This window comes from Palaemon carinicauda, chromosome 27 (assembly GCF_036898095.1).
Source record: "Palaemon carinicauda isolate YSFRI2023 chromosome 27, ASM3689809v2, whole genome shotgun sequence".
Taxonomy (NCBI): Eukaryota; Metazoa; Arthropoda; class Malacostraca; order Decapoda; family Palaemonidae; genus Palaemon; species Palaemon carinicauda.
This window is the reverse complement of record NC_090751.1, coordinates 60,029,120-60,054,119: the sequence shown is the minus strand read 5'-3', so window position 1 is coordinate 60,054,119 and position 25,000 is coordinate 60,029,120. Positions and strand designations below refer to the sequence as shown.

General features: G+C 41.3%; 1 protein-coding gene across 2 annotated transcripts in view; it reads left to right on the top strand.

Annotated features, from left to right (window-relative positions):
• Positions 1-23,875, top strand: part of LOC137620738 (26S proteasome non-ATPase regulatory subunit 4-like) — a 101,671-nt gene extending 77,796 nt beyond the window's left edge. The window contains exons 8-10 of one of the 2 annotated variants that reach the window (XM_068351115.1): positions 5,623-5,832; positions 16,246-16,331; positions 23,317-23,875. In XM_068351115.1, the coding sequence (XP_068207216.1) occupies positions 5,623-5,832; positions 16,246-16,331; positions 23,317-23,508 (488 nt within the window). In that variant the 3' untranslated portion in view covers positions 23,509-23,875. Of the gene's footprint in view, positions 1-5,619; positions 5,833-16,245; positions 16,332-23,316 lie in introns of both variants that reach the window. The other variant, XM_068351114.1, reaches the window with a different exon arrangement.
• The last annotated feature ends 1,125 nt before the right edge of the window (positions 23,876-25,000 follow it).

The following is a 25,000-nucleotide window of genomic DNA, read 5'->3' as shown; positions in this document are numbered from 1 at the left end:
TTTGGATCATTAGGAAAAAAAATGGCGGACATGGCGGACGGTCCCCTTAAGGGTACTGGGAGAGTGGTTGCAGTCCAAAAAGCAACTTGGGAAGACAACCTTCATGTTTCCCCCGGCCAAGCTTGCTTCCAGATCTAGCGTCTGGTATGCCACGGGAGAAGTTCTCGGCTTGGGAGTTCCTGCCTCTGCCCAGGGCGACTTCTCAAGTCTGGTAGACTCTCCCCGCAGGCTGGCTATGAGACGCTCCAAGATTTGCTGGACTCCTTCGGATATGGACCATCTTATGAAAGGAGTTTTCCGTGCATTCGAAGTCTTTAACTTCTTGGACTGGTGTTTGGGAGCGTTGAGCAGGAAGACCTCCCCCTTCTGATAAGGAAACTTCCATGCTCATTATGTCCTGCATGGACAAAGCCATACGGGATGGTTCTAGTGAGCTTGCGGCTTCTTTCGTGTCCGGGGTCCTCAAGAAGTGGGATCACCTTTGCTCCTTCTTGTCAGCTGGAGTCACCCCATGTCAAAAGTCGGAGCTTATGTTTGCTCCTCTCTCGAAGTGCCTCTTCCCTGAGGAGTTGATCAAGGAGATTGCCGCCTCCTTGATCCAGAAAGACACTCATGACCTGGTTGCGTCATCCGCACGCAAAGCCACCCCTTTGCCATCTGTGCCTAGACCCAGGTTGGACACTCCAGCATCAAGATTCATTCCGCCCTTTCGTGGCAGAGCCGCCAGCAGAGGAGGTGCTCGTGCCGAAGGTCAACGCGGGAGCAAGAAGAAGGGTTCCAAGTCCTTTAAAGGCAGAGTCTGACTGCCACCTTCTTCAGACAGCAGTGGGAGCCAGGCTCAAGAACTACTGGCAGGCCTGGGAGAACAGGGGCGCAGACGCACAATCTGTGAAGTTACTCAGAGAGGGGTACAAGATTCCATTCTTGAGCAAGCCCCCTCTAGCAACAACTCCCATCGACCTCTCTCCCAGGTACAGAGAGGAGGACAAGAGACTAGCTTTGCAGCAAGAGGTGTCTCTCTTACTACAAAAGGGAGCGGTAGTCAAAGTCCGGGACCATCAATCCCCGGGCTTCTACAACCGTCTCTTCTTAGTGGCGAAGAAGACAGGCGGGTGGAGGCCGGTGCTAGACGTCAGTGCCCTGAATGTCTTTGTCACAAAGCAGACGTTCACCATGGAGACGACAAAGTCGGTTCTAGCATCGGTCAGGAAGGAAGGCTGGATGGTCTCGTTGGACCTAAAGGACGCTTACTTTCACGTCCCCATCCACCCAGATTCCCAACCTTTTCTAAGGTTCGTTTTCGGAAGGTGGGTATACCAGTTTCAAGCCCTGTGCTTTGGCCTAAGCACGGCTCCTCTTGTTTTTACGAAACTGATGAAGAATATTGCCAAATTCCTGCATTTAGCAGACATCAGAGCCTCCCTCTATTTAGACGACTGGCTTTTAAGAGCTTCGTCAAGTCGTCGCTGTCTGGAGAATCTAAAATGGACTCTGGAACTGACCAAGGAATTGGGTCTCCTGGTCAATATGGAAAAGTCCCAACTCGTCCCATCTCAGACTATAGTGTACCTAGGTATGGAGATTCAGAGTCAAGCTTTTCGGGCTTTTCCGTCGGCCCCCAGAATCAGTCAAGCCCAAGAATGCATCCAGAACATGCTGAAGAAGGACCGATGTTCAGTCAGACAGTGGATGAGTCTGATAGGGACGCTTTCATCACTGGAACAGTTCATCGCGTTAGGGAGACTCCACCTCCGACCCCTTCAATTTCACCAAGCTGTTCACTGGAGAAAGGACAAGACGCTAGAAGCGGTCTCGATTCCTATTTCCGAGAAGATGAAGTCTGCACTGACTTGGTGGAAGAACAACATTCTCCTCAGAGAGGGTCTGCCACTGGCTGTTCAGACCCCCAACCACATTCTCTTCTCGGACGCATCGGACACGGGCTGGGGTGCGACATTGGACGGTCGGGAATGCTCGGGCACGTGGAATGCGGATCAAAGATCGTTACACATCAACTGCAAGGAGCTACTGGCAGTTCATCTGGCCTTGAGAAGCTTCAAGTCCCTCCTTCTAGGCAAGGTGGTGGAGGTGAACTCCGACAACACCACAGCCTTGGCGTACATCTCCAAGCAAGGAGGGACTCATTCGAGGACGTTGTACGAGATCGCAAGGGACCTCCTCACCTGGTCAAGAGATCGAAACATTTCGCTAGTAACGAGGTTCATTCAAGGCAGCATGAATGTCACGGCAGACCGCCTCAGCCGGAAGGGTCAAATCATCCCAACAGAGTGGACCCTTCACAAGAATGTATGCAAGAGACTATGGCCTTGTGGGGTCAGCCTACCATAGATCTGTTTGCAACCTCGATGACCAAGAGGCTCCCAGTTTATTGCTCACCGATCCCAGACCCAGCAGCAGTTCACATAGATGCCTTTCTTCTGGATTGGTCCCATCTAGACCTTTATGCATTCCCCCCGTTCAAGATTGTCAACAGAGTACTGCAGAAGTTCGCCTCTCACGAAGGGACAAGGTTGACGTTGGTTGCTCCCCTTTGGCCCGCGAGAGAATGGTTTACCGAGGTACTGCTATGGCTAGTAGACGTTCCCAGAACACTTCCTCTAAGAGTGGACCTTCTGCGTCAGCCGCACGTAAAGAAGTTACACCCAAGCCTCCACGCTCTTCGTCTGACTGCCTTCAGACTATCGAAAGACTCTCGAGAGCTAGAGGCTTTTCGAAGGAGGCAGCCAGAGCGATTGCTAGAGCAAGGAGGACATCCACTCTTAAAGTCTACCAGTCGAAGTGGGAAGTCTTCCGAAGCTGGTGCAAGTCGGTCTCAGTATCCTCAACCAGTACCTCTGTAACTCAGATAGCTGACTTCCTTTTATACCTAAGGAAGGAAAGATCTCTTTCAGCTCCCACGATCAAGGGTTACAGAAGCATGTTGGCAGCAGTCTTCCGTCACAGAGGCTTAGATCTTTCCAACAACAAAGATCTACAGGACCTCCTTAAGTCTTTTGAGACCTCGAAGGAGAGTCGGTTGGCCACACCAGGTTGGAACTTAGACGTGGTACTAAGATTCCTTATGTCAGAAAGGTTCGAACCACTTCAATCAGCCTCTTTTAAAGATCTCACTTTGAAGACCCTTTTCCTCGTCTGCTTGGCAACAGCTAAAAGAGTCAGTGAGATACACGCCTTCAGCAGGAACATTGGATTTACATCTGAAACGGCTACATGTTCCTTACAGCTTGGTTTTTTAGCCAAAAACGAACTTCCTTCTCGTCCTTGGCCCAAATCGTTCGATATTCCAAGCCTGTCTAATTTGGTTGAAAATGAACAAGAAAGAGTCCTATGCCCTGTAAGAGCTCTTTAAGTACTATTTGAGACGCACCAAACCATTAAGAGGACAGTCAGAAGCTTTATGGTGCGCCATTAAGAAACCTTCTTTACCTATGTCGAAGAATGCAGTTTCTTATTATATCAGACTTTTGATTCGAGAAGCTCATTCCCATCTGAATGAGGAAGACCTTGCTTTGCTGAAGGTAAGGACACATGAAGTTAGAGCTGTCGCAACTTCAGTGGCCTTCAAACAAAACAGATCTCTGCAGAGTGTAATGGATGCAACCTATTGGAGAAGCAAGTCAGTGTTCGCATCATTTTACCTTAAAGATGTCCAGTCTCTTTACGAGAACTGCTACACCCTGGGACCATTCGTAGCAGCGAGTGCAGTAGTGGGTGAGGGCTCAACCACTACATTCCCATAATCCCATAACCTTTTTAATCTTTCTCTTGAAATTTTTTTATTGTTGTTTTTTGGGTTGTACGGAAGGCTAAGAAGCCTTTCGCATCCTGGTTGATTTGGCGGGTGGTCAAATTCTATTCTTGAGAAGCGCCTAGATTAGAGGTTTTGATGAGGTCCTTTAGTATGGGTTGCAACCCTTCATACTTCAGCTCCTAGGAGTCGCTCAGCATCCTATGAGGATCGCGAGGCTCAGTAAGGAAGACGTACTTAAAAAGGCAGAGTAATTGTTCAAGTCGACTTCCTTACCAGGTACTTATTAATTTTATGTTTGTTATTTTGAATAACTGCTAAAATGAAATACAAAATACTTAGCTCTTAATGTTAACATATATTGCTGGTCTCTACCCACCCCCCTGGGTGTGAATCAGCTATATGATCACCGGGTAAGTTTAATATTGAAAAATGTTATTTTCATTAGTAAAATAAATTTTTGAATATACTTACCCGGTGATCATAGATTAAAGGACCCTCCCTTCCTCCCCAATAGAGACCCAGTGGACCGAGGAGAAAATTGGTTCTTTGTTGACATTGGAGTACTTAGTACCTGCTCGACAGATGGGGCTGATGATGTACACCCCCACCTGTATAGCGATCGCTGGCGTATTTTGTCCTTAGGTTTTTCTGTCGGGCAGCAGAGCTGACAGCTATATGATCACCGGGTAAGTATATTCAAAAATTTATTTTACTAATGAAAATAACATATCATCATATAATTAATACTTGGTAAGATAACTGTCGATGCAAAAACTAACCAACATACAGATGTGTGAATGCGTTCGTTTCTTCGTTATGATCAGAGGTAAACGGAAACAAAACAATGGTTGTCGTTTTTTATTGTGCTTTTTGGTATGTTTAGGAAACACATGATATAATATTGCCTTTATTTTGATAATTTTGGATTTGCAATGATACAACAAAAGCTATTCTATACAGTGATGGTTTATACAATAGATATGACAAACTTATTAAAATTTGTCCGTATTTTAGGTCGTGTTATAATGGGAAATATACTGTATTTACACTCATCCTGGTTGTAATTTTAACCTTTTTCAAGCTATTAGAACTTTAAAGTATATTAAATGTTTGATTTATTTACAAGAACAATTTAATATTATAAAAGAATACAGTATAGTACATAGAAAGTATTGGAAATGGGTAGTAAACACTTTTGAATAGGCAAGTTGCTGGTTGCCATGGCCCTAGTGGATTATTTCTGTCAGTTGTTTGTTTCGAAATTTGCGATTTTCCATTTATGCGGGGTTGTTGATCGACCAAATTCTTGCATATTTTTGGACCCTATTGTACCTTAATATTGCATTACTGTGTTGATATATAGTATTTATCTTTAAAAGTTGTGCACATTCTGCTAGCTTTTTCCAGTAATCCATAATCTAACAATCTCATGATTTAGAATTTCATATAACCCTCTACTTCTCATTTTATTGTGACTTATTTTGAAAAGCTTTTACCATAATTTAGATCCAGGACCTCTCATGCATGTGATAACACTTAGGCCTACATTGTTTGAAATGGTTAATAATGGTTTTTCATCATCCATCTATGTAATCAAGTTTGTTCAGGCATTTTACTTTTGGTGGGGGGGGGACGACCAATACTATTTTTTTGATACCATGGGTAATAGGGATTTTAATTTCTTTGAAGGCAAGTTTTAATGGCTTATGGCCAGTATAGGTTAATAGTGTTAAAAAGGCCTGCACCTTTTGTCGGGTAATTTTGAATTAATACTATTATTTTTTTTCAGAATTACTTGAAACTGTTGGACATCTTGTATTTTCTCTAATTGATATTTTTTTATTTAGCAGGGGGTGGACAGTCTGAAGATGAGATGTTGGAGCAAGCCCTTGCAATGTCTATGGCAGATGGATCTGGTACCCAACCCAGCAGTGCCACAACTGGGAGCACTGGCTCTGGAACCACAACCACAAGTTCTGCTGCCCCTGTCCCAGACTTTTCAGCTATGACTGAAGAGGAGCAGATTGCGTATGCTATGCAGATATCTATGCAAGATTGTAGTAAGTTTGTATTTTTTTACAACCCTTTTAATTATATATTGCCTTTTCAGTGATTAATCATTTACCAGCTGTCAAACTGCAGTTTTTTTTTATTCCAGGTGAAGGTTTTCGGTACCTTTAGATGCTCTTTGGTCATAATTCCCACCCACTCCTTGATACACTGTACTTTCTGGAGCATAAAATCTAATCTGCTGCAAAGGCTTTTAGGGGAAATCTCAATTTCACCATACTTTTCATCAATCAAGATTTGAAAGAATCCCAGTATGACTAAAATGTTCTTTCTAATGAGCCGACACACCCTTAGGACTGACTACGTCTTATAGACCGAGAGGATAATTTCTTTCTCTGATCAAGGGTCTAGGCTGCACACAAGTGCTTGCATATCACTTATGCGTTTTGTCTAGTAACTCCTAGTTCGCTGTACGGCTATACCTCGGGGGATTTTGCAGTTACAGTATAAGCTTGAAGGACCATGGGGGTGTTTTACGTGATTTTAATCAGTAGTTAACTCTCATGAATCTCCTATGGAGGAATAGTCAAAAATTTATTTACTGGTTTTCTGCTTTAAATGGAGTATAACAATAACAAATTGTTAGTTTCAATTTTTCCTTTTATTTACAAGATTTTAACACATAGACGACAGGAAAAATAAACACAAGAACCCTGTTTAAATCCATATCATTTAGGTGGGACTAGTTAGATTGATTTTAAGGGCAGAGCAAGGGCTTGTAGGTTAAACTCTGGCCCCAATCTCAGTCTTCTTGGAGCCATCCATTAAAACTTTTCACGGCCACCAGCCAAAGACTTCTGATAGTGTAAATGCAGGTCGTCTCCCTCCACTGGTCATGTGGGAGGGACATTGAAGGGGGTAGAATCCATCAGCTAAGAGGTCAGCAGGGTGAAGCTGTGAGGCCCACCTTAAAAGTTCGTAATTGGCCATCTCTCTTATACAATGTAATTATATTATTGCTATGCGTAATTATGTGTAGTAATTTATTAAGGAGTTATCATAGGTTTTTGGGCTGTAGAACGAATTATACAAATTACAGTGTATTCTTGTGGGAATATTTGCTCTAACATTAGATCTAGGTCCCGGAACGAATTAAGATTGTATCTAGAGGTTCCACTTTAATACATTTCTAACACTATTCCCTACTTGTCTCATGCCAAGGTTCAATTAAAAATACTAGTGGTAAAATGTTAATTTAAACACGAGATGAAAGCTCAGTTTCGTGTTGTAATTCAGTCAAACCTTTTTTGTAAATTTAAAGTTTACCAATCTATTATTTTTTTTTCAATATTAAACTTAGCCGGTGATTATATAAGCTGCAACTCTGTTGTTCGACAGAAAACTCTACGTAAAAAATCCGCCAGTGATCGCTATGCAGGTAGGGGGTGTACTTCAACAGCGCCATCTGTCGTGCAGGTACTCAGTACTCAATGTAAACACAGAACTCTATTTTCTCTCTGTCGGGCTACCGGCAAGACCTACTAATTCGCTGTTGCTAACTGGATTTGTTTTCACAACTATTTGGTGAAGTACACTATTCTAGTTTTGAGCTTTCGCTATGCAGGTGTTTTATCTTCATCTCAAAACTTGAACTCGTTTTGGATAGATTTAATTATGGTGACAAAGAGAGTATGGACTCTCTTTCACTTTTAAATGGCCGACCCTTCCCTTAGACGGAAGTGTGTTTAGGTTTTTAGTAATTTTTCTTATCACGTTATAGATCTATATATTTTATATCTCTCCGCCTTTTTTAGGCCTCTTCGATTAACTTTCCATTTATTATAAACATATAAAAATAAATTTTAATGTTTTGTTTATATGCGACCTTTCCTGATAGTAGGCGGTCCTAACTTGGAACCGAAGTTAATCAACGTTGAGCCCGTTATATCGTATTTAGCCTTTAAAGAATTTAAAACTTTTTAAATGTAATGTTTTATGAAAGAATTTCTTTGATAGTCTTCGTACTGTTTTCAAAGATGAACTAACGTTTAGTTTTTTAAGCTACGCAGTTGTTGACGTTCAGGACGTTCAACATGCGCTCTATCGTTACGATAGAGAGAGAGTGTACAGTGATACCTCGGTACTCGACCATAATCCGTTCGAGATCCGTGTTCGACCTCCGATTTGTTCGAGTACCGAATTTTTTTTCCCCATAAGAAATAATGGTATATATTCTATTCCGTTCCCAAGCACTCGAACAGGCCCAAAATATTAATAAAACGTGTACCTAAACAACAATAATTATCTAAATGTGTATGAAATTGGTCAGAAAATCCTATAAAACAATTTTAAACCATTTACTGTACTAAAATAAAACAATTTTAAACCATTTTCTGTACTGTAGTGAACATACCTTTGAGCAGCGGTTCGATGGCATACAGGGATGGATGTGGAGAGGATGGAAGGGGGAGGTTACTGCTTGGAAGGAGAGTCCCCTTCCATGATGTGGCGGGGTAGTTCTCCTTCAGGAGTTGTTTCTCTCTCCAATGAAAGGGTGGGCAGATCTATTTCAGGGGTTTCTTCTCTTCTTTGTCTCTTCTTTGGAGGAGAAACAGGCTTTGATGTAGCAGCTTTCTTTTCTTTTGTGAAAAACTGGTCTATTGTTAATTGTTTCTTCCTCCTCTGCAGTATTCTTCGAAAATGATACATGACACTATCATTAAACATATGCACTGCCCGGTTTGCTACTGCAATTTCTGGGTGGTATTTTTCAGCAAAAGCCTGCACATCTGCCCACTTGGAACAAATTTCATTGATGAGAGAACTTGGAACATCCTCCCTTACCTCATCCTCTTCTGAAGATTCCTGCTCCACAATCAGATCCTGCTGCTGTTGTTGTTGCAGGTGCAACAATTCCTCCACAGTCAACTCGGTAGAATGGCTTTCTACAAGCTCATCAATATCATCCTTGTCGACCTCAAGCCCCAAACTCCTGCCCATGACAACAATTTCCTCAACGACATCAGTGTCATCAGAAATTACAGGGGTAGCAGTGCTTGGACCCGCCTCTGGTTGGAAACCTTCAAACTCCCTCTCTGTGACACATGATGGCCACAGCTTACGCCAGGCAGAGTTCAATGTCCTATAGGTCACACCTCGCCAAGCTTGGTCAATCATGTTAACAGAGTTGAGGATGCTGAAGTGTTCCTTCCAGAATTCCTTTAGGGTCAACTTCGTGTCACTGGTCACTTCAAAACACTTTCTGAAAAGGGCCTTGGTATAGAGTTTTTTGAAGTTTGAAATGACCTGTTGGTCCATGGGCTGGAGTATGGGAGTAGTATTGGGGGGCAAGAATTTGATTTTGATAAAGCTGTATTCTTCTTTCAAGTCATCCTCGAGACCTGGAGGATGTGCAGGAGCATTGTCCATAACCAGAAGACATTTCATTGGCAAGCTCTTTTCAATGAGGTAAGCCTTAACCTGGGGGGCAAACACTTCGTTTATCCACTCAGTAAAGAATTGTCTTGTGACCCAAGATTTAGTGTTCGAGCGCCACATAACTGGTAGTGCACTTTTACAAATATTATTTCGTTTGAACACCCGGGGGTTGTCCGAGTGGTACACTAACAAGGGTTTGATCTTGCAATCGCCACTTGCATTTGCACACAGCAACAATGTTAGCCTATCTTTCATTGGCTTGTGACCTGGCATCTTCGTCTCGTCCTTGGTAATGTACGTATTGGCTGGCATTTTCTTCCAAAATAACCCAGTCTCATCACAATTAAAGACTTGTTGTGCGATCAAATTTTGTTCATTTATGTACCGATCGAATTCCCCCACGTATTTATCGGCTGCAATTTGATCTGAACTAGCTGCCTCCCCATGCCTAGTAACACGATGAATACCTGTTCTATTACGAAACTTTTCAAACCAACCCCTGCTCGCTTTAAATGTAAATGAATCACTTTCACTGGTACTCGGACTTTTCTTCACTAATTCTTCATAGATATGCAACGCTTTTTCACAAATGAACGCTTCACTAACACTTTCCCCGGCCAACTGTTTTTCTTTAATAAATATTAAAAGCAACTTTTCCATCTCCTCAATCACTTGTGGCCTTTGCTTAGTTACCGCCGTAACTCCCGTTGCAACATTCGCCTTCTTAATCATTTCTTTATGCTTTAAAAACGTAGAAATGGTCGACTTCGCCATTCCGTATTCTACCGCTAAATCGGACACTCGTACACCATTCTCATATTTCGCTATAATTTCCTTCTTCAACTCGATCGTTGTTCGCACTGTTTTCCTCTTCTCCTTCCCCTTAACACTCATTACTTTCTTGGGACTCATTATGAAAGCTAAAAAAGCAATTAAAAGCACTGAAAATCACTAAATCACAACGAATGCTGATCGCGCGTTGTCTGAGTGACGCTCTCGAGAGAACTGATGCTTCCCGAACAAGCGAGAGTGGCCGAGATGGCGCGATCATCACAAAGCCCATGCGGTCGTCACGTGTTCGGCTGGTCGAGTACCGAATTTTTGGTCGAGCACCGCAGCAAAAATTTCTCGAAAATTTTGGTCGAACTCCGAATTGTTCGAGTATAGAGTCGTTCGACTACCGAGGTATCACTGTATCACGGTTTCACTTTGCAGTAAGAGTAAATCGATTCTGACGTTTTGTTCATTCTTTCTTGGCTTAAATGTTTTAAATTCTAATTTAAAGGAACTTTTTATTTTGAAAACCGTTCAGTTTTTTCCTTTAGTCAAATAACATGTTTTTTTTTGACGATATATAATTGGGCTCTTCTCTTAGGTGCGAAATCAAGAGAGAAAGAGAGAGAGAGATACAGACGGAGGGAGAGAGAGGAGAGAAAACGTTCCGTTCAAGCGGGTAACGTTGTTCTATTGTTACTCTCGTCCCTAGTCTCTGTACGGGGAGGAAGGTAAAACGTTTTTAGGTTTTTATTCTCGTCCCCAGGCTATGTGCGGTGAGAGATTGAAAACGTAGTTTATATGAACTAGTGTTTAGTCTCTTTCCCAGCCACTGAATTTTTTATCTTAATATATGTTTTCTGTTTTTTGCTGGTATTAATGAGCTGCATTATACGACTGATTTCGCAATTACTACCTTTTAATGAAGGGTAGAATTGCGTGTTTCAGGTAGAAATCAGTAAAAGTTTCGATTTCAGTGAAATAAGTGCAAAACAGAAAATCGATAAAGTGATATGCGCAGTGTTACAGTGTTGCGTCCGAGGGTTCGTCTGTTCGTGCCTGTCGTTCACCTAGTCCGGGACCTCTTGCAAGCTCCCAAGCCCAGGGGAGAAGTAATGTCGAACGACTTATGGGTTCGAGAGGCCTTGATCAACGAACAGACGTTTCCCTCCGTGGTTTCGGGCGTATCTATCCAAGATCGCCCCACCCACACAAAGACGAGAGAGAGCCCATTTATTCCTCGTCTGCGGAAGAGGTTTCTCGTAAGAAACCATGGACCAAGGTCTCGCGGCTTATTAAGCGCAAGTCGGTCCCTTCCGCGCAAGTCCAACGGCCCAGTTGTAGCCACTGGGTCAGTTCGGACTCGCTGCAGTCTTCCGACGACTGCTCACCTCCTAAGAGAGGCAAAGCGGTACCGCATCAGGCAGTCACACCCTCTGTTGCCGCACTTGCTCCTGTAGACCCTAAGTGGTCTTTGCTGCAGACCATGCAGTCTCAGTTAACGTCATTGATGCAGGACTTTCGTGCGGAGAAGGTTGACACGGCACCAACCTCTAGCCTACAACCAACTACGGTTGTGCGTCCTGTGGACGCTGAGGCGACCTTCTGCCGCACTCCAGCTGAGAGAGTCCCGCCACCCATGCGTTCCAGTGTACCCTGCCAGCCGCATGTTGACGTTCAGCGACGCACGGAACCTTCCGTTGACGTTCGCGAGGTACAACAACATTCTAAGTTGTTTTGTTTTGACGCGGTGCGTCAACCTCCGCATTCTAGAGTTGTTTTGACTGCTCAGTCTAGACAGTCAAAGCAGTCTCGAGTGGACGCTGTATGTCCTCACGCACCTGTTGTGGTTGACAGTTCAGTTGTTGACAGTTCACAGACTGTCAAGCAGTTACATGACGTTGCGTTCTGGTCCGCTACTAATGCACCAGTGAGAGACTCGGCTTTTATCGGACAAGGTTCCTGTAGATGAGGAAGTTGCTGTTCTCCCTCCTACTGATATTCCCTTGAGGACTCTGTCAGATGGAGAGGAGCCTTAAGCTGCTTAGCCTCCTATGGACTTTAATTAAATCATGATGATTTTTTTAAGGATCTTCGTCCGGATCTTGTAACTGCTGCTCCTCGTTCGCCTAAACGTCAGAACTTACACTAGGCCTAGCTACTTCGAAGCCGTTGTTTTAAGCTAGTGCTCTCTCGCTCTCCTAGAGAGCGTTACGTTGGCTAGGCGACTGGTTTTTTCACCAGGAGGAGCTTGGGGGATAAAGCCTTTGATTTCCCTTCTTTTAAACTGGCTTATAGAGCGAGAGTCTGATATGACACGAGAGAAGTTCTCGGCTTGGGAGTTCATGCCTCTGCCCAGATAGACTTCTCAATTCTGGTAGACTCTCCCTGGCGCCTAGCCAGGAGACGCTCCAAGTTGTTTACAGGTCAACTTCTCAGCTTTTGTCGAGCCTTTGAAGTTTTGCTGTACTATTATGTCGCACATAACAAGGCTTTCAGGGATGGTAAACGGTTCCGCCTCAGTCGCTAACCCCGTCTGTTGCCACACCTGCTCCCGTAGACCCTAAATGGGCTTTGCTGCAAGACATGCAGTCCAAGCTTGCGTCCTCGATAGAGGACTTAAATGCGGAGAAGAACCTTCTGGCCAACAACCTTCCAACCGGTCGGTTGTGCGCCCTGTTGACGCTGAGGTAACCTACTCGCGTCTGCCAGTTGAGGTGGTTCCTCCTTCTGGCCAACAACCTTCCAACCGGTCGGTTGTGCGCCCTGTTGACGCTGAGGTAACCTACTCGCGTCTGCCAGTTGAGGTGGTTCCTCCACCGATGCGACACAGTGTGGGTTGCCAGCCGCACGTTGACGTTAAGCGACGCTCGGAGGTGGTTGTTGACGTTCAGGACGTTCAACAACCAGCACAGGTGACTTGTTGTGACGCAGTGCGTCAACCTCAGCAACCCGGTAGGGTGTTGACTGCACAACCCAGACGGTCTAGACAGTTTCGGGTTGACGCTGTACTTCCTCGCGCACCCATGGTTGTTGACAGTTCACAGACTGTGCAGCAGTTCCATGATATTGCGTCCGGCTCCGTCACGCATCCACCAGTGCGATGGGATTCAGCGAGTCAGACGTTGCCCACTCCGTTGCCGTTTCCTCATCAGTTTCGGATGAGGAACCCTCTGATGAGGACGTTGCTGAACAAGACGATCAGCCCCCAGCCCTGCTATCCATCCAGAAGATGCTGAAGAAGGAACGCTGCTCAGTCAGGCTGTGGATGAGTCTGATAGGGACGCTGTCATCCGTGGATCAATTTGTGTCACTAGGAAGACTACACCTCCGTCCTCTTCTATACCATCTAGCTTTTCACTGGAAAAGGACAAGACGCTAGAAGCGGTCTCGATCCCGGTTTCCGAAAAGATAAAGTCTTGTCTGACTTGGTGAAAGGACTATATCAACCTAAGAGAGGGTCTTCCCCTGACTGTTCAGACTCCCAACCACGTTCTCTTCTCGGACGCATCGGACGTAGGCTGGGGTGCGACATTAGACGGTCGAGAATGCTCGGGATTATGGAACTCGAGTCAAAGGAGCATTTCAACTGCAAGGAGCTACTAGCAGTACGTCTGGCCTGGAAAAGCTTCAGGTCTCTCCTTCAAGGCAAAGTGGTGGAGGTGAACTCGGACAACACCACGGCTTTGGCGTACATCTCCAAGCAAGGAGGGACCTACTCTCTGACGTTGTACGAGATCGCAAGGGACCTCCTCACCTGGTCAAAAGGTCTAGACATATCACTTGTAACGAGGTTCATCCAAGGCAACTTGAATGTCATGGCAGATTGTCTCAGTCGGAAGGGACAAATAATTCCAACAGAATGGACCCTCCACAAGGATGTATGCAAGAGACTGTGGGCCACCTGAGGCCAGCCAACCATAGATCTCTTCGCAACCTCGATGACCAAGAGGCTCCCAATATTTTGCTCACCAATCCCGGACCCAGTAGCAGTTCATATAGATGCCTTTCTCCTAGATTGGTCACATCTAGATCTATATGCATTCCCTCCGTTCAAGATTATCAACAAGGTACTGCAGAAGTTCGCCTCTCACGAAGGGACAAGGTTGACGCTAGTTGCTTCCCTCTGGCCCGCGAGAGAATGGTTCACCGAGGTACTTCGATGGCTAGTAGACGTTCCCAGAACACTTCCCCTAAGGGTGGACCTTCTACGTCAGCCACACGTAAAGAAGGTACACCAAGGCCTCCACGCTCTTCGTCTGACTGCCTTCAGACTATCGAAAGACTCTCGAGAGCTAGAGGCTTTTCGAAAGAGGCAGCCAGAGCGATTGCTAGAGCAAGGAGAACATCCACCCTTAGAGTCTACCAATCGAAGTGAGAAATCTTCCGAAACTGGTGCAAGTCAGTATCCGTTTCCTCGACCAGTACCTCTGTAACTCAAATAGCTGACTTCCTCTTATATCTGAGGAAAGAACGATCTCTTTCAGCTCCCACTATCAAGGGTTACAGAAGCATGTTGGCATCAGTCTTCCGTCACAGAGGCTTAGATCTTTCCAACAATAAAGATCTACAGGACCTCCTTAAGTCTTTTGAGACCACGAAGGAGCGTCGTTTGGTTACACCTGGTTGGAATTTAGACGTGGTACTAAGATTCCTTATGTCAGACAGGTTCGAACCGCTACAATCAGCCTCCCTGAAAGATCTCACCTTAAAGACTCTTTCCCTGGTATGCTTAGCCACAGCTAAAAGAGTCGGTGAGATTCATGCCTTCAGCAAGAACATCGGATTCTCATCCGAAACGGCTACATGTTCTACAACTTGGTTTTCTAGCCAAAAACGAGCTGCCTTCTCGGCCTTGGCCAATATCGTTCGATATTCCAAACTTATCGTATGGTTGGAAATGAACTAGAAAGAGTCTTATGCCCTGTAAGAGCTCTTAAGTTCTATTTAAAACGAACTAATCCTTTACGAGGCCCGTCTGAAGCTTTATGGTGTTCAGTTAAGAAACCATCTTTGCCTATGTCAAAGAATGCTTTATCCTATTTTATCAGACTGTTAATACGAGAAGCTCATTCCCATCTGAATGAGGAAGACCAAGCTTTGCTGAAGGTAAGGACACACGAAGTTAGAGCTGTCGCAACTTCCGTGGCCTTTAAACAAAATAGATCTCTGCAAAGTATAATCGACGCAACCTATTGGAAAAGCAAGTCAGTGTTCGCGTCTTTTTTATCTTAAGAATGTCCAGTCTCTTTACGAGAACTGCTACACTCTGGGACCATTCGTAGCAACGAGTGCAGTAGTGGGTGAGGGCTCAACCACTACAATTCCCTAATTCCATAACCTTTTTAATCTTTCTCTTGAAATGTTTTATTATTGTTTTTGGGTTGTCCGGAAGGCTAAGAAGCCTTTCGCATCCTACTTGATTTGGCGGGTGGTCAAAGTCATTTCTTGAGAAGCGCCTAGATTAGAGGTTTTGATGAGGTCCTGTTGTATGGGTTGCAACCCTTGATACTTCAGCTCCTAGGAGTCGCTCAGCATCCTAAGAGGATCGCGAGGCTCCGTAAGGAAGACGTACTTAAAAAGGCAGAGTAATTGTTTAAGTCGACTTCCTTACCAGGTACTTATTTATTTTATGTTTATTTTGAATAACTGCTAAAATGAAATAAAAAATCCTTAGCTCATAATAATGTAAACAATTATTGCTGGTCTCTACCCACCCCCCTGGGTGTGATTCAGCTTATATAATCACCGGCTAAGTTTAATATTGAAAAATGTTATTTTTATAATAAAATAAATTTTTGAATATACTTACCCGGTGATTATATATTAAAGGACCCTCCCTTCCTCCCCAATAGAGACCCAGTGGACCGAGGAGAAAATTGAGTTCTGTGTTTACATTGAGTACTGAGTACCTGCACGACAGATGGCGCTGTTGAAGTACACCCCCTACCTGCATAGCGATCGCTGGCGGATTTTTTTACGTAGTTTTCTGTCGAGCAACAGAGTTGCAGCTTATATAATCACCGGGTAAGTATATTCAAAAATTTATTTTATTATAAAAATAACATTTTTTTTTTTTTTGCATTTTTATGCAAATTTAAATTTTACTTGATAAATTTAAAACATTTTCTTTGTCAACATTGGGTGTGAAAATGTCATTTTTTTTTTTTTTTAAATAGGTACTTTTAGAATTTCATATTTTTAATCTACTCTGTGCAGTATTTTAAAAAATATGTTTGCTCATCTTTCAGAACCTAAGGATGAACCCATGGATGTTGACAAACCTGGAGATGAAGGCGCTAAGGGTACTACAGTAAAATCAGAGGAGAAGCCAAAGGTAACTTAATTTGAAACTAAAGTCTATTTCATCCTAGCCAGATTTTTGCATGATGAGAAAATGAGTTTCTTCCATATTTTAATAGCCTGCCCACAAACTAATCGCTTTCATCACCCGTGTTGTACTGTAACAGTACTGGCACATTTATATTCTCCATCAGCTAATGAACTACCATTCAATTGGTCTTCCCTTTTATATTTTTTTTTTTCTAGTGCTTCAATATTCCCTTTTGTGTGCTTATAGATTCTGAGAATGTCATCAGATTCTATTTTAATGAGGTAATGCAACAGGTGTTCAGAAGACCTTTACATAATTTCAGGGGAAAATACAACTCTTAACATTATGAAGAAATAATAGATCAAACTTGAGACCACATAAAAATATACTGCACTGTACATCTCTAAAATTTAAAAAAATCAATCGATCAAATACAATACCACTTGAAACATATATACTTTATATGTACAAATAGTTCATTATACATTGCAACATCTAATATACTGTACTTAGCAGGCATTTGTTAAATGTTAGCTGTAAACAAAATTGCAAGATCTTCGTGAATGTGAATTGAAAACAGCAAATGAGATTATATTGGAAATGGCTAAATATCTATATTGAAGTAAATGTATCACAATGGAGGAATTATAATTTTCCCTTTCTGTCCTCTGTGGATTCTTGTTCCTTATGCCCCTCTTGCAAAGGTTATAACTGCAGTCATCACCGTGTGGGGAGTGGCTGGAAGAAATACAAGAGAAATTGATCTCCTTCAGCGTCTTCCTCAAGTCTTGAACAATCTGCTGAACCTCTCCTTTGTTCCTCTGGTATCCTGGCTTTTGAGTTGTCTCAGTCTTGATCCTCAAGGGGGAAATCCAAGGATGACATAATTTAATTTTTTGGTAAGCCCAGATCAAGGCTTCATTATTTGCTTCTGTTAGAGGAGGAGGCACAGTAGAAGTAAAAAGAAAAAAGCAGAGGACTAGAATGTCACACGAGTGCCGGGGCCAGTCTTTATCAAGGAAGTTTTGGTACTTCCTGCTCTTTGTGGAACCGAGCACACTTATGGGAGGTAATTAGGAATGGTGCTGTATTTTTATCAGTCATATTTTTCAATATGTTCTTTCTGTATATCATCATTTCATTTGTTTCATAGGATAGCATATGCTCTATTAAATAAATTTTGTATTCTATTTTTCAGTTTTGGAAGCATTTTAACAATCAACAATTACCAACTTTTTTTTTTCTTTTTTTTTTACCTTTAGTTATGATCAGCTGATCTGAAAGTCCCGCTACCTTATCGAGAGAACGGTCACATATGAATAACAATGCATATTGATGATATAATTTGAATTATTTTCATGAGGAATATTATATCAGCACCTACAGTATATGTTACATGATATAGTTTTTATACAAGTCTACAGCTATTATCTTTTCATACGAATACATTGTCTCTGCGTGTGTGCGCATGCGTAGTTTATTTTAAAGCTTCTTACAGTATTTAATTTTTAGTTCATTATTAAGCCTTCATATTTCATTAGACATTATTTAGAGTAATAGTGGGTTATTAAAGCATGATTGTATTCTATATTTAAATTTTGGGAGCATTTCAATAATCAATAAGTACTTTTGTTTTACTTTTGGTAGGCATCAGCTGATCTCAAGGTCACACTACTGTAATGCAATTGTTGAATATATAATTTTAACTTATTCAATATCTTCATAATGAATATTACATCGGCACCATTATGTTAAAGGATATCAGTTTCCATACAGTTCGTTTATAGCTCTTATTAGTTATCATATGAATCTCTCTCTCTCTCTCTCATTTTTATTTTTAAATCACCGTCAAATCTTCATATTTTTTTAGACATTAGAAATTCTTTGTATCATTACTTGATATTTCGATTATGGGAACACTAATATTACTCTTTTAACACATCAAAAGGAAATACTTGATTTGCCACTCGCTTTCTGTCAGAAATATGACACCATCAGATTTCTTGATGTTTCAATTATGGGAATAATAAGATTTCTTGGTAACGCTGAAAGGAAACCATTCGGTTTGCCAGTGCGCCTTCCACCCGAAATATGACATCACAGGACGTGATATGAACTTGACATAGAATGACTTGCGAAATATGTAAAACCTTTTTCTTTTTTCTTCCAAGAAATGAAAGAAAATGCTACTAAGCAAAATTGTTTAATTTTTATAATGTAAAAGAAAATATATTATTTCTAAGAAAATATTTGTACTTTTGTTAGATAATATCAATCTATTCTCAGTGATAAAATAAAACTAGTGAAGTCAAATTCACACCAAGTAGTACTCATAACAACCGATACAGACCCACAAAATACTTTTTATTACTTGATATAATGGGGATACTAGTACTAATCATTAGCTTATTGGAAGGAAATAACTATTGCCTGCTCGCTTTTCGCTGGTAATATGACGTTACCAGACATATGACATGAACTAGACAATAGTAAAACTTTTCTTAATGTATTTTTATTGTAAATGGATGCTGTATATTATCAGTAAAAGTGAAAATACTAACAAGATAAATCAGTTCATCTTTATACAAGAAAATATATTTCAAAGGAAATATTTGTCCTATTAGTGTACTATTTCGGACATACTGTACTAATGACGTTATCACAGCGAAAAGTAGTCATAAAGTCGAAGTCTTAAGTCAACGACTGCCTGTAGTGCAGATCGACAGAAAGAACCAAGGTGAATGCACTTGCTTTCCCCCATCACCTAACTTGTTCCTGTATGTTATTCCTCGTTTGTTGTTCAGCCTTCAGATATGCCACTTCAAAGAGGAATTAGTCACCAGGACACAGAGCTACTGATTGGGCAGAGTATCAAAGGACATCGACCATTCCTCTGCATGATTTCCAGAGTGGAGCAGCATTGTACAAAGTCCCAACACTCCACAGGATCATTTTTGATACGTGGTACAGGAACTCTCCCTTACATCTAGTGCAAGGTTCCATTTAAGACAAAGCAAAAGCACATGGCTTTGGCCCTCTCTAATGGGACATTCCAGGGATGTTCCATGAAGTCAAGCTTCAAGCTTCCGGGTACATACCAAGAACATTTCCACATGAGATGATTCGAGTGCTGCCTCAGTTGTACCAAGAACATATCCATTTTGGAAGACCATCTCTGTATGTTCCTCCTCATACTCGACGCAAGAGGTTTGTGTCGAGAACGTCGCTCTCGCTCTTCCAGAAAATACACTTCGGTTTGGTGCAGAACACCTACTATTACTGCCCGTCTTCTATCAGACCTAACTAGTGAATCCTGCTGCAAGAAGATTGATTTTGTCCTTTTCAGCTTCCCTCTTCCGAGAATTCCAGATTGAACTACCTTTACAGCAACTTAGTATGGCAATTAAATTTTCCTCTGAGTAATTCCCTTGCACTATAGGAATCATTAAGATCCTGTTTCCTGGGCTCTTTATAGACATTTTCCCAAATGGTACGGACCCTGCTGGAGAATAACATCCTAATACACTTACAGAACACGTTAGTACAAGGATTGCAGCCTGGTTCCCATGGAGGAAGCTGACATGTAAGAATAGTTCTCCTCTTGTATCAATTGTTACCACTAAGAGTCCAGGCCCTTCAAGGATAATTGTTTTGAGATCCCCATTGTACCTTTATTGGAAGTTGAGGAAGACTCCCGCGACCTATATGTTCAGTCTGCTCCTCTAGACTCTTCCACTCAAGGAAAGGCTTGAACAGCACTCCATCCTTTCATCCTCACCTGTCCTAGGTAGAGGGGTAGGGAAAGTCAAGGCAGAAAGGACAATGGAAATCAGTCCTTCCAGCAGCTCCTACAAGTGGGATGTTCGCGTCAGACTGTCTAGCAACACACCAACAACTTTACAGACCTGCATGCTGGTATTGCCCTTGAATTACCAAAAATTAGGCCCCCTACTGCTAGGAATAGAGGCAATACAGGGTTTCCAAGAAGGTTTACGGACTCCTACAGTCTACTCTTTAGAATGAAATAGTTGACAGTTGAACTGCCAACTAGTCATCAGACACAATGCTTGGTTCTCCAAATGCCCTTCAAGACGGACACGGCTATCAGTTACCATGTTCAGAACAGACTGCATATAAATCTTCAACCTTCAAATGCTTTTGAATACCCTAGTCAATCAAGACAAGGCAAATAAGATACAGCAAGACTTTGCCAGTCCCACAATTCATTCTGAAGAATTGGTGATCTCCATCACCTTGTTAAAAGTTTATTCAAAATGTAGAACACATCTGTTCATGACTGTGAAACCTTTAAGATGACTTACCTCCCTATTCTGGGAGGACACTATAATTCCTCCTACAGCAAAGGAAGCAATAAGGAAAGAACATTACAGCTTCTGTTGGTCTTCATAAGACAATCAAAATTCCTTTTCCTACAGGCTAGATGGAGGATCAACTTTGATTTGTGTGCAGAGAGTCTAGACTTGATTTCCTGGATCTACTGTCAGAATTACAATTCTTGGAGATCAGCCTAATAAACGGATTTTGAGCAAAGCGGTTTATCCTCATTCCTCTAAAAGAGAAGAGTATTGAATTATGCTAGTAATTCTAGGAGATATCTATATCTCCGACCGAATTAATAAAAATGATACTAGAGGTTAAACGGTGGGGGATAACGTTACTAAAGTATACTAAAACGCGTTAGGCTAGCCTAACTCGAGTCGGGATCTCGGCTACGCTAGTACCACCGAGGCCCTATCGTATACGATCGAAACGTTTATTCGAAAGAGAAAATATTACGTGTATATCTTATCTTCACTGGTATAATTTTGCCTAACTAGCTAGAATTTCTTTATAGCCATAAAGCGTTTATGGTGTGCGACAGCGGTCCTAAAATGGCCGGCCTCCGGTGAAGGCATTGCTCCGCTTAACACACCTAAATTGTTAATTTAACTGTGAGAAGGGAGCCAAAAATTATACACAGGAAAGATTAAATACTCAACTTCCCAGAGGATGAAGATGTTGGAGATTGCATGGTAATATTCCTTGAAAACAGTAACAACACCGAGGAGCAACGTGAGGAGAACATTGTGCTTGAATTGCTACGTTTAAAGGAATAGTTATGCCGTATTAGTACTGGCAGGGGATCCACTGGGTAACCTTGATAACGGCTCCCATTCATTTTTGCCACTCTTAACCCCTCTAAGCGTAAAATCTATTTCGGGTGAAGATTGCCATGTGGCTTATCAAGAAATAAGTCCCGATATTATGCGATATCCTTAAAAGTTATATTAAGGATACTCGGGCCTGGAGTTAGAATTTTGGGAACCTCTGGTTAATTCTCTGGGGAGTATCACTGTAGCCAAATATCCCTTAGAAAGCTACCCTAAAGGAACCTTCCATCAGGACAACAAGGCTGAGCCCAAAAATGACAACAATCTGCTCTTGTCACAAGAAAATGATTGTTATGTAAGCCTAGAATGAGAGGTAAATTTTAGTTATGTAAACCTAGAATAAACAGGTAAATTTACTACCCCTTTTAATTTTTTTTCCCTTCTGTGGAGTGAAAACAGTCTCTGTTATTTGCTGGTTGGACACAGGATAAAAAAACTTAAAAGTTTCTCTATCTTCCCAGATGAGATGGAAGATGGCAAATATACATGCAATATTTTTTTTCATAATGACGATACATTTGAACGTGTCCTCCACGTGGATGTAGGTGTTTGCCTTGACTGTCGACCAGTCCCTGGTTGTGACCGAGCCTAACACCTGCTGCCATGATGCTGCGGTACTTAGTAGGTTGACAGAAGTCATTGCTATCACACCCCTGTATAAAACAACCAGTTTGGTTATAAGGACCTAATACCTCCCAAGACTAAGGCTGCTGTTAAAGGACAAGGATTTGTATTTCTGTAGGAACAAATCTTAAGTTTTTATACAAACTGCAAGTCCTATAACTTTTACTTCTCTCCTCATAAGTACTATGCTGAAGGTTACAGAGAGGACTCTAGCCTGTTGGGTAAACCCCCCCCCCCCCCCAAGTAACTACTACCGCCTTATTGATTTCAAGAGCCGCAATATAAACAATACAAATTAAAATTTATATGAAAAGTTGTACAGCAAGATGCTATGAAATGAAGTGGGAACGGAAGTAAGGGGGTAGGCTGAAAGGTGGATGGAGCTAAGGGCCAAAGGTACACAGCAAAAACCCTTCAGTAATGATGCCACTAACCCCCTATGGGGTTCAAGGTTTAGAGGAATCTTTCACCTAGCTGCATTGTGGCTTTCCCTCGGGTTTACTCCAGCCCTGAATGGCCTTCTATACCCCAATGCCGGGCCAATTCATATATTCAAGCCTGCCCTTTTTTTTTTTTATCTGTTCGCTCATATTTTCCAACTTATACGAGTACTGTTCTCGTCGTCACCTTATCCAGTTTTTAACTTAAGAGGAAACCGGTGAGCCAGCCCAATAACTTTTAAGTATCTCGTGCCTGTATAAAATTGAATATAATTAATTGTTTTGAGACAACAGTTAACATTATAGGTTATCATAACTACCCCATGTTATATCTGAAAAATGTTGATCATACTTTGTCACATTCCTGTTGGCAGAAAAGAATAAAAATTATAATTTAAAACTGAATGGAAAAATGCTAGCTGGGGCAAGGGGAGTTGGTGCACTGAACATTCATTTGTACAGAATGAAGCCATCACTGGGGGGAGAATTAACCGAACATCATTTATGAGTAGTTTTTTTTTTTTTTTTTAAATCAGGTTTTTAGTTGATTTAAAGCATTCAGGTTGAAACATGAAGCATTTGTCCTAAAGAACAACACTTAAAAGTCAGAAAATAACGAGGTGTGTGTATGCTGCTGCTTTTTTTTTTTTTTTATATATATATATATACAGTATCAGTGTTAGGGCAAATTTCAACCAACTTTGTATATTACTTTACATCTGAAAATTAAAATGAAATTATATTGTTTTACAGGTGAAGAAAGAGGAGGAGGAACAGGACTTTTCACAAGTGATGGCTGATCCAGCATTTCTGGAGAGTGTACTACAAAACTTACCTGGTGTAGATCCTCAAAGTCAAGTAGTAAAAGAAGCTGTTGGGTCTCTTACACAGCAAGACAAAGATAAGAAAGATAAAGATAAAAAGGAAGATAAGGATAAAAAATAATTGCAATGCATTAACTAGGAATATTTTAAGAAATTTTTTATACAGTAAGGGCTTTCTTTTGTGAATGACCTGTACAAACTTTAAGTAACTCTTAAGGATGAACTCCGAAAGGCTTGAACCTGTAGAGTAACTTTATAACCTCAACAGGAATATTCCTCTTTATTTAAAGCTTTTCAGGTTAAAGCAGTGCTAAATTATACTGTAAACATGTTTTATTTCTTTTCAGCTTGTAAGTGTATTTCTGATTACTGGGTCTCAGATCCAGTTGTCTGTATTCAGAGGTGAATAGTGGTAATTTTCTGTTTACTAAATTCTTGGACTTTGTGAAATGCATCATTATGCTACTGTAATAAATTATGATGTTTAAGCTTCTTTCATTTTTCCTACTATTGTATAAGATAAGGTAATTTTACAACTTATAATTCTGACCCTCACTGATGTGTAAAGAATATTCTTCAAAATTATAGATTACTAGAAAATGTAAGTTCATAGAAAATATAGGACATCTATAAGTACACACCAGAGAAATTTGTAAAAAAATAATACTGTACATGATAGCTGCTCTATTAAAGAAAATTAAACTTGGTAAAATACTTCTGTTAAGGGGACCGTCCGCCATTTTTTTTTTCTAATGATCCAAATTACACCATTTCTCTATATATGTTTTAGACATATAATACCTTCATCATATAAAAATTTCAAGTCATTTGATCAAAAACTTTTGGACTAAGAGAGAGAGAGAGAGAGAGAGAGAGAGAGAGAGAGAGGAGAGAGAGAGAGAGAGAAGAGAGAGAGAGAGAGAGATATATATATATGAGGTCCCTTGTTAACACATTAGTTGCCATCAGTGACTCACTAAAGGCATATTATTTAGACTTCGTAAATGTTCCTTCTGATATCAAGCTGCATTTGCACTTCAGTCTTCTATCCCTCTTCCTTTCTTCAATTTAGCTGTGTGACCTTTCAACTTTTACATCTTGAAGCAACTGGGGATCTCCCAGTTGCATTTTTGCCCTGATTGGTCATTCAGGACCCAATACTTGGTATGACATTTAAATTCATAAATCCAATCCTAGTCAAAAAATTAAATGCTTAAGGAAATGAAGTATTATAATTTATATTGATTATAATATACATTAACAAAATATTTTGCATGTTCACACCAAAATTACAGTATTAAGTTTGGTGAACCCACAGTACAATGACCATTCTGTATTATAATAAATGGCCTTCAAAAAAATTCCTTACTTCAAATACACACTGCCAAATAAGATAAAAGGTATACCTAAAAAACCACTATAACATTGTTTACAAAACATAACTAGAAGCAAATTATAATAAACTAAACAAACTGTGGGACAAGAATACAACAATTGATAAGATAAAATAATCTATGCTCTTAGTTCCATGGAGGCAGTGGTATTTCTAAAACCAAAATAGTTTTAACTTTGAACGTAAAAGAAAAAATTACAATTTACTTAGTAAAATTTCT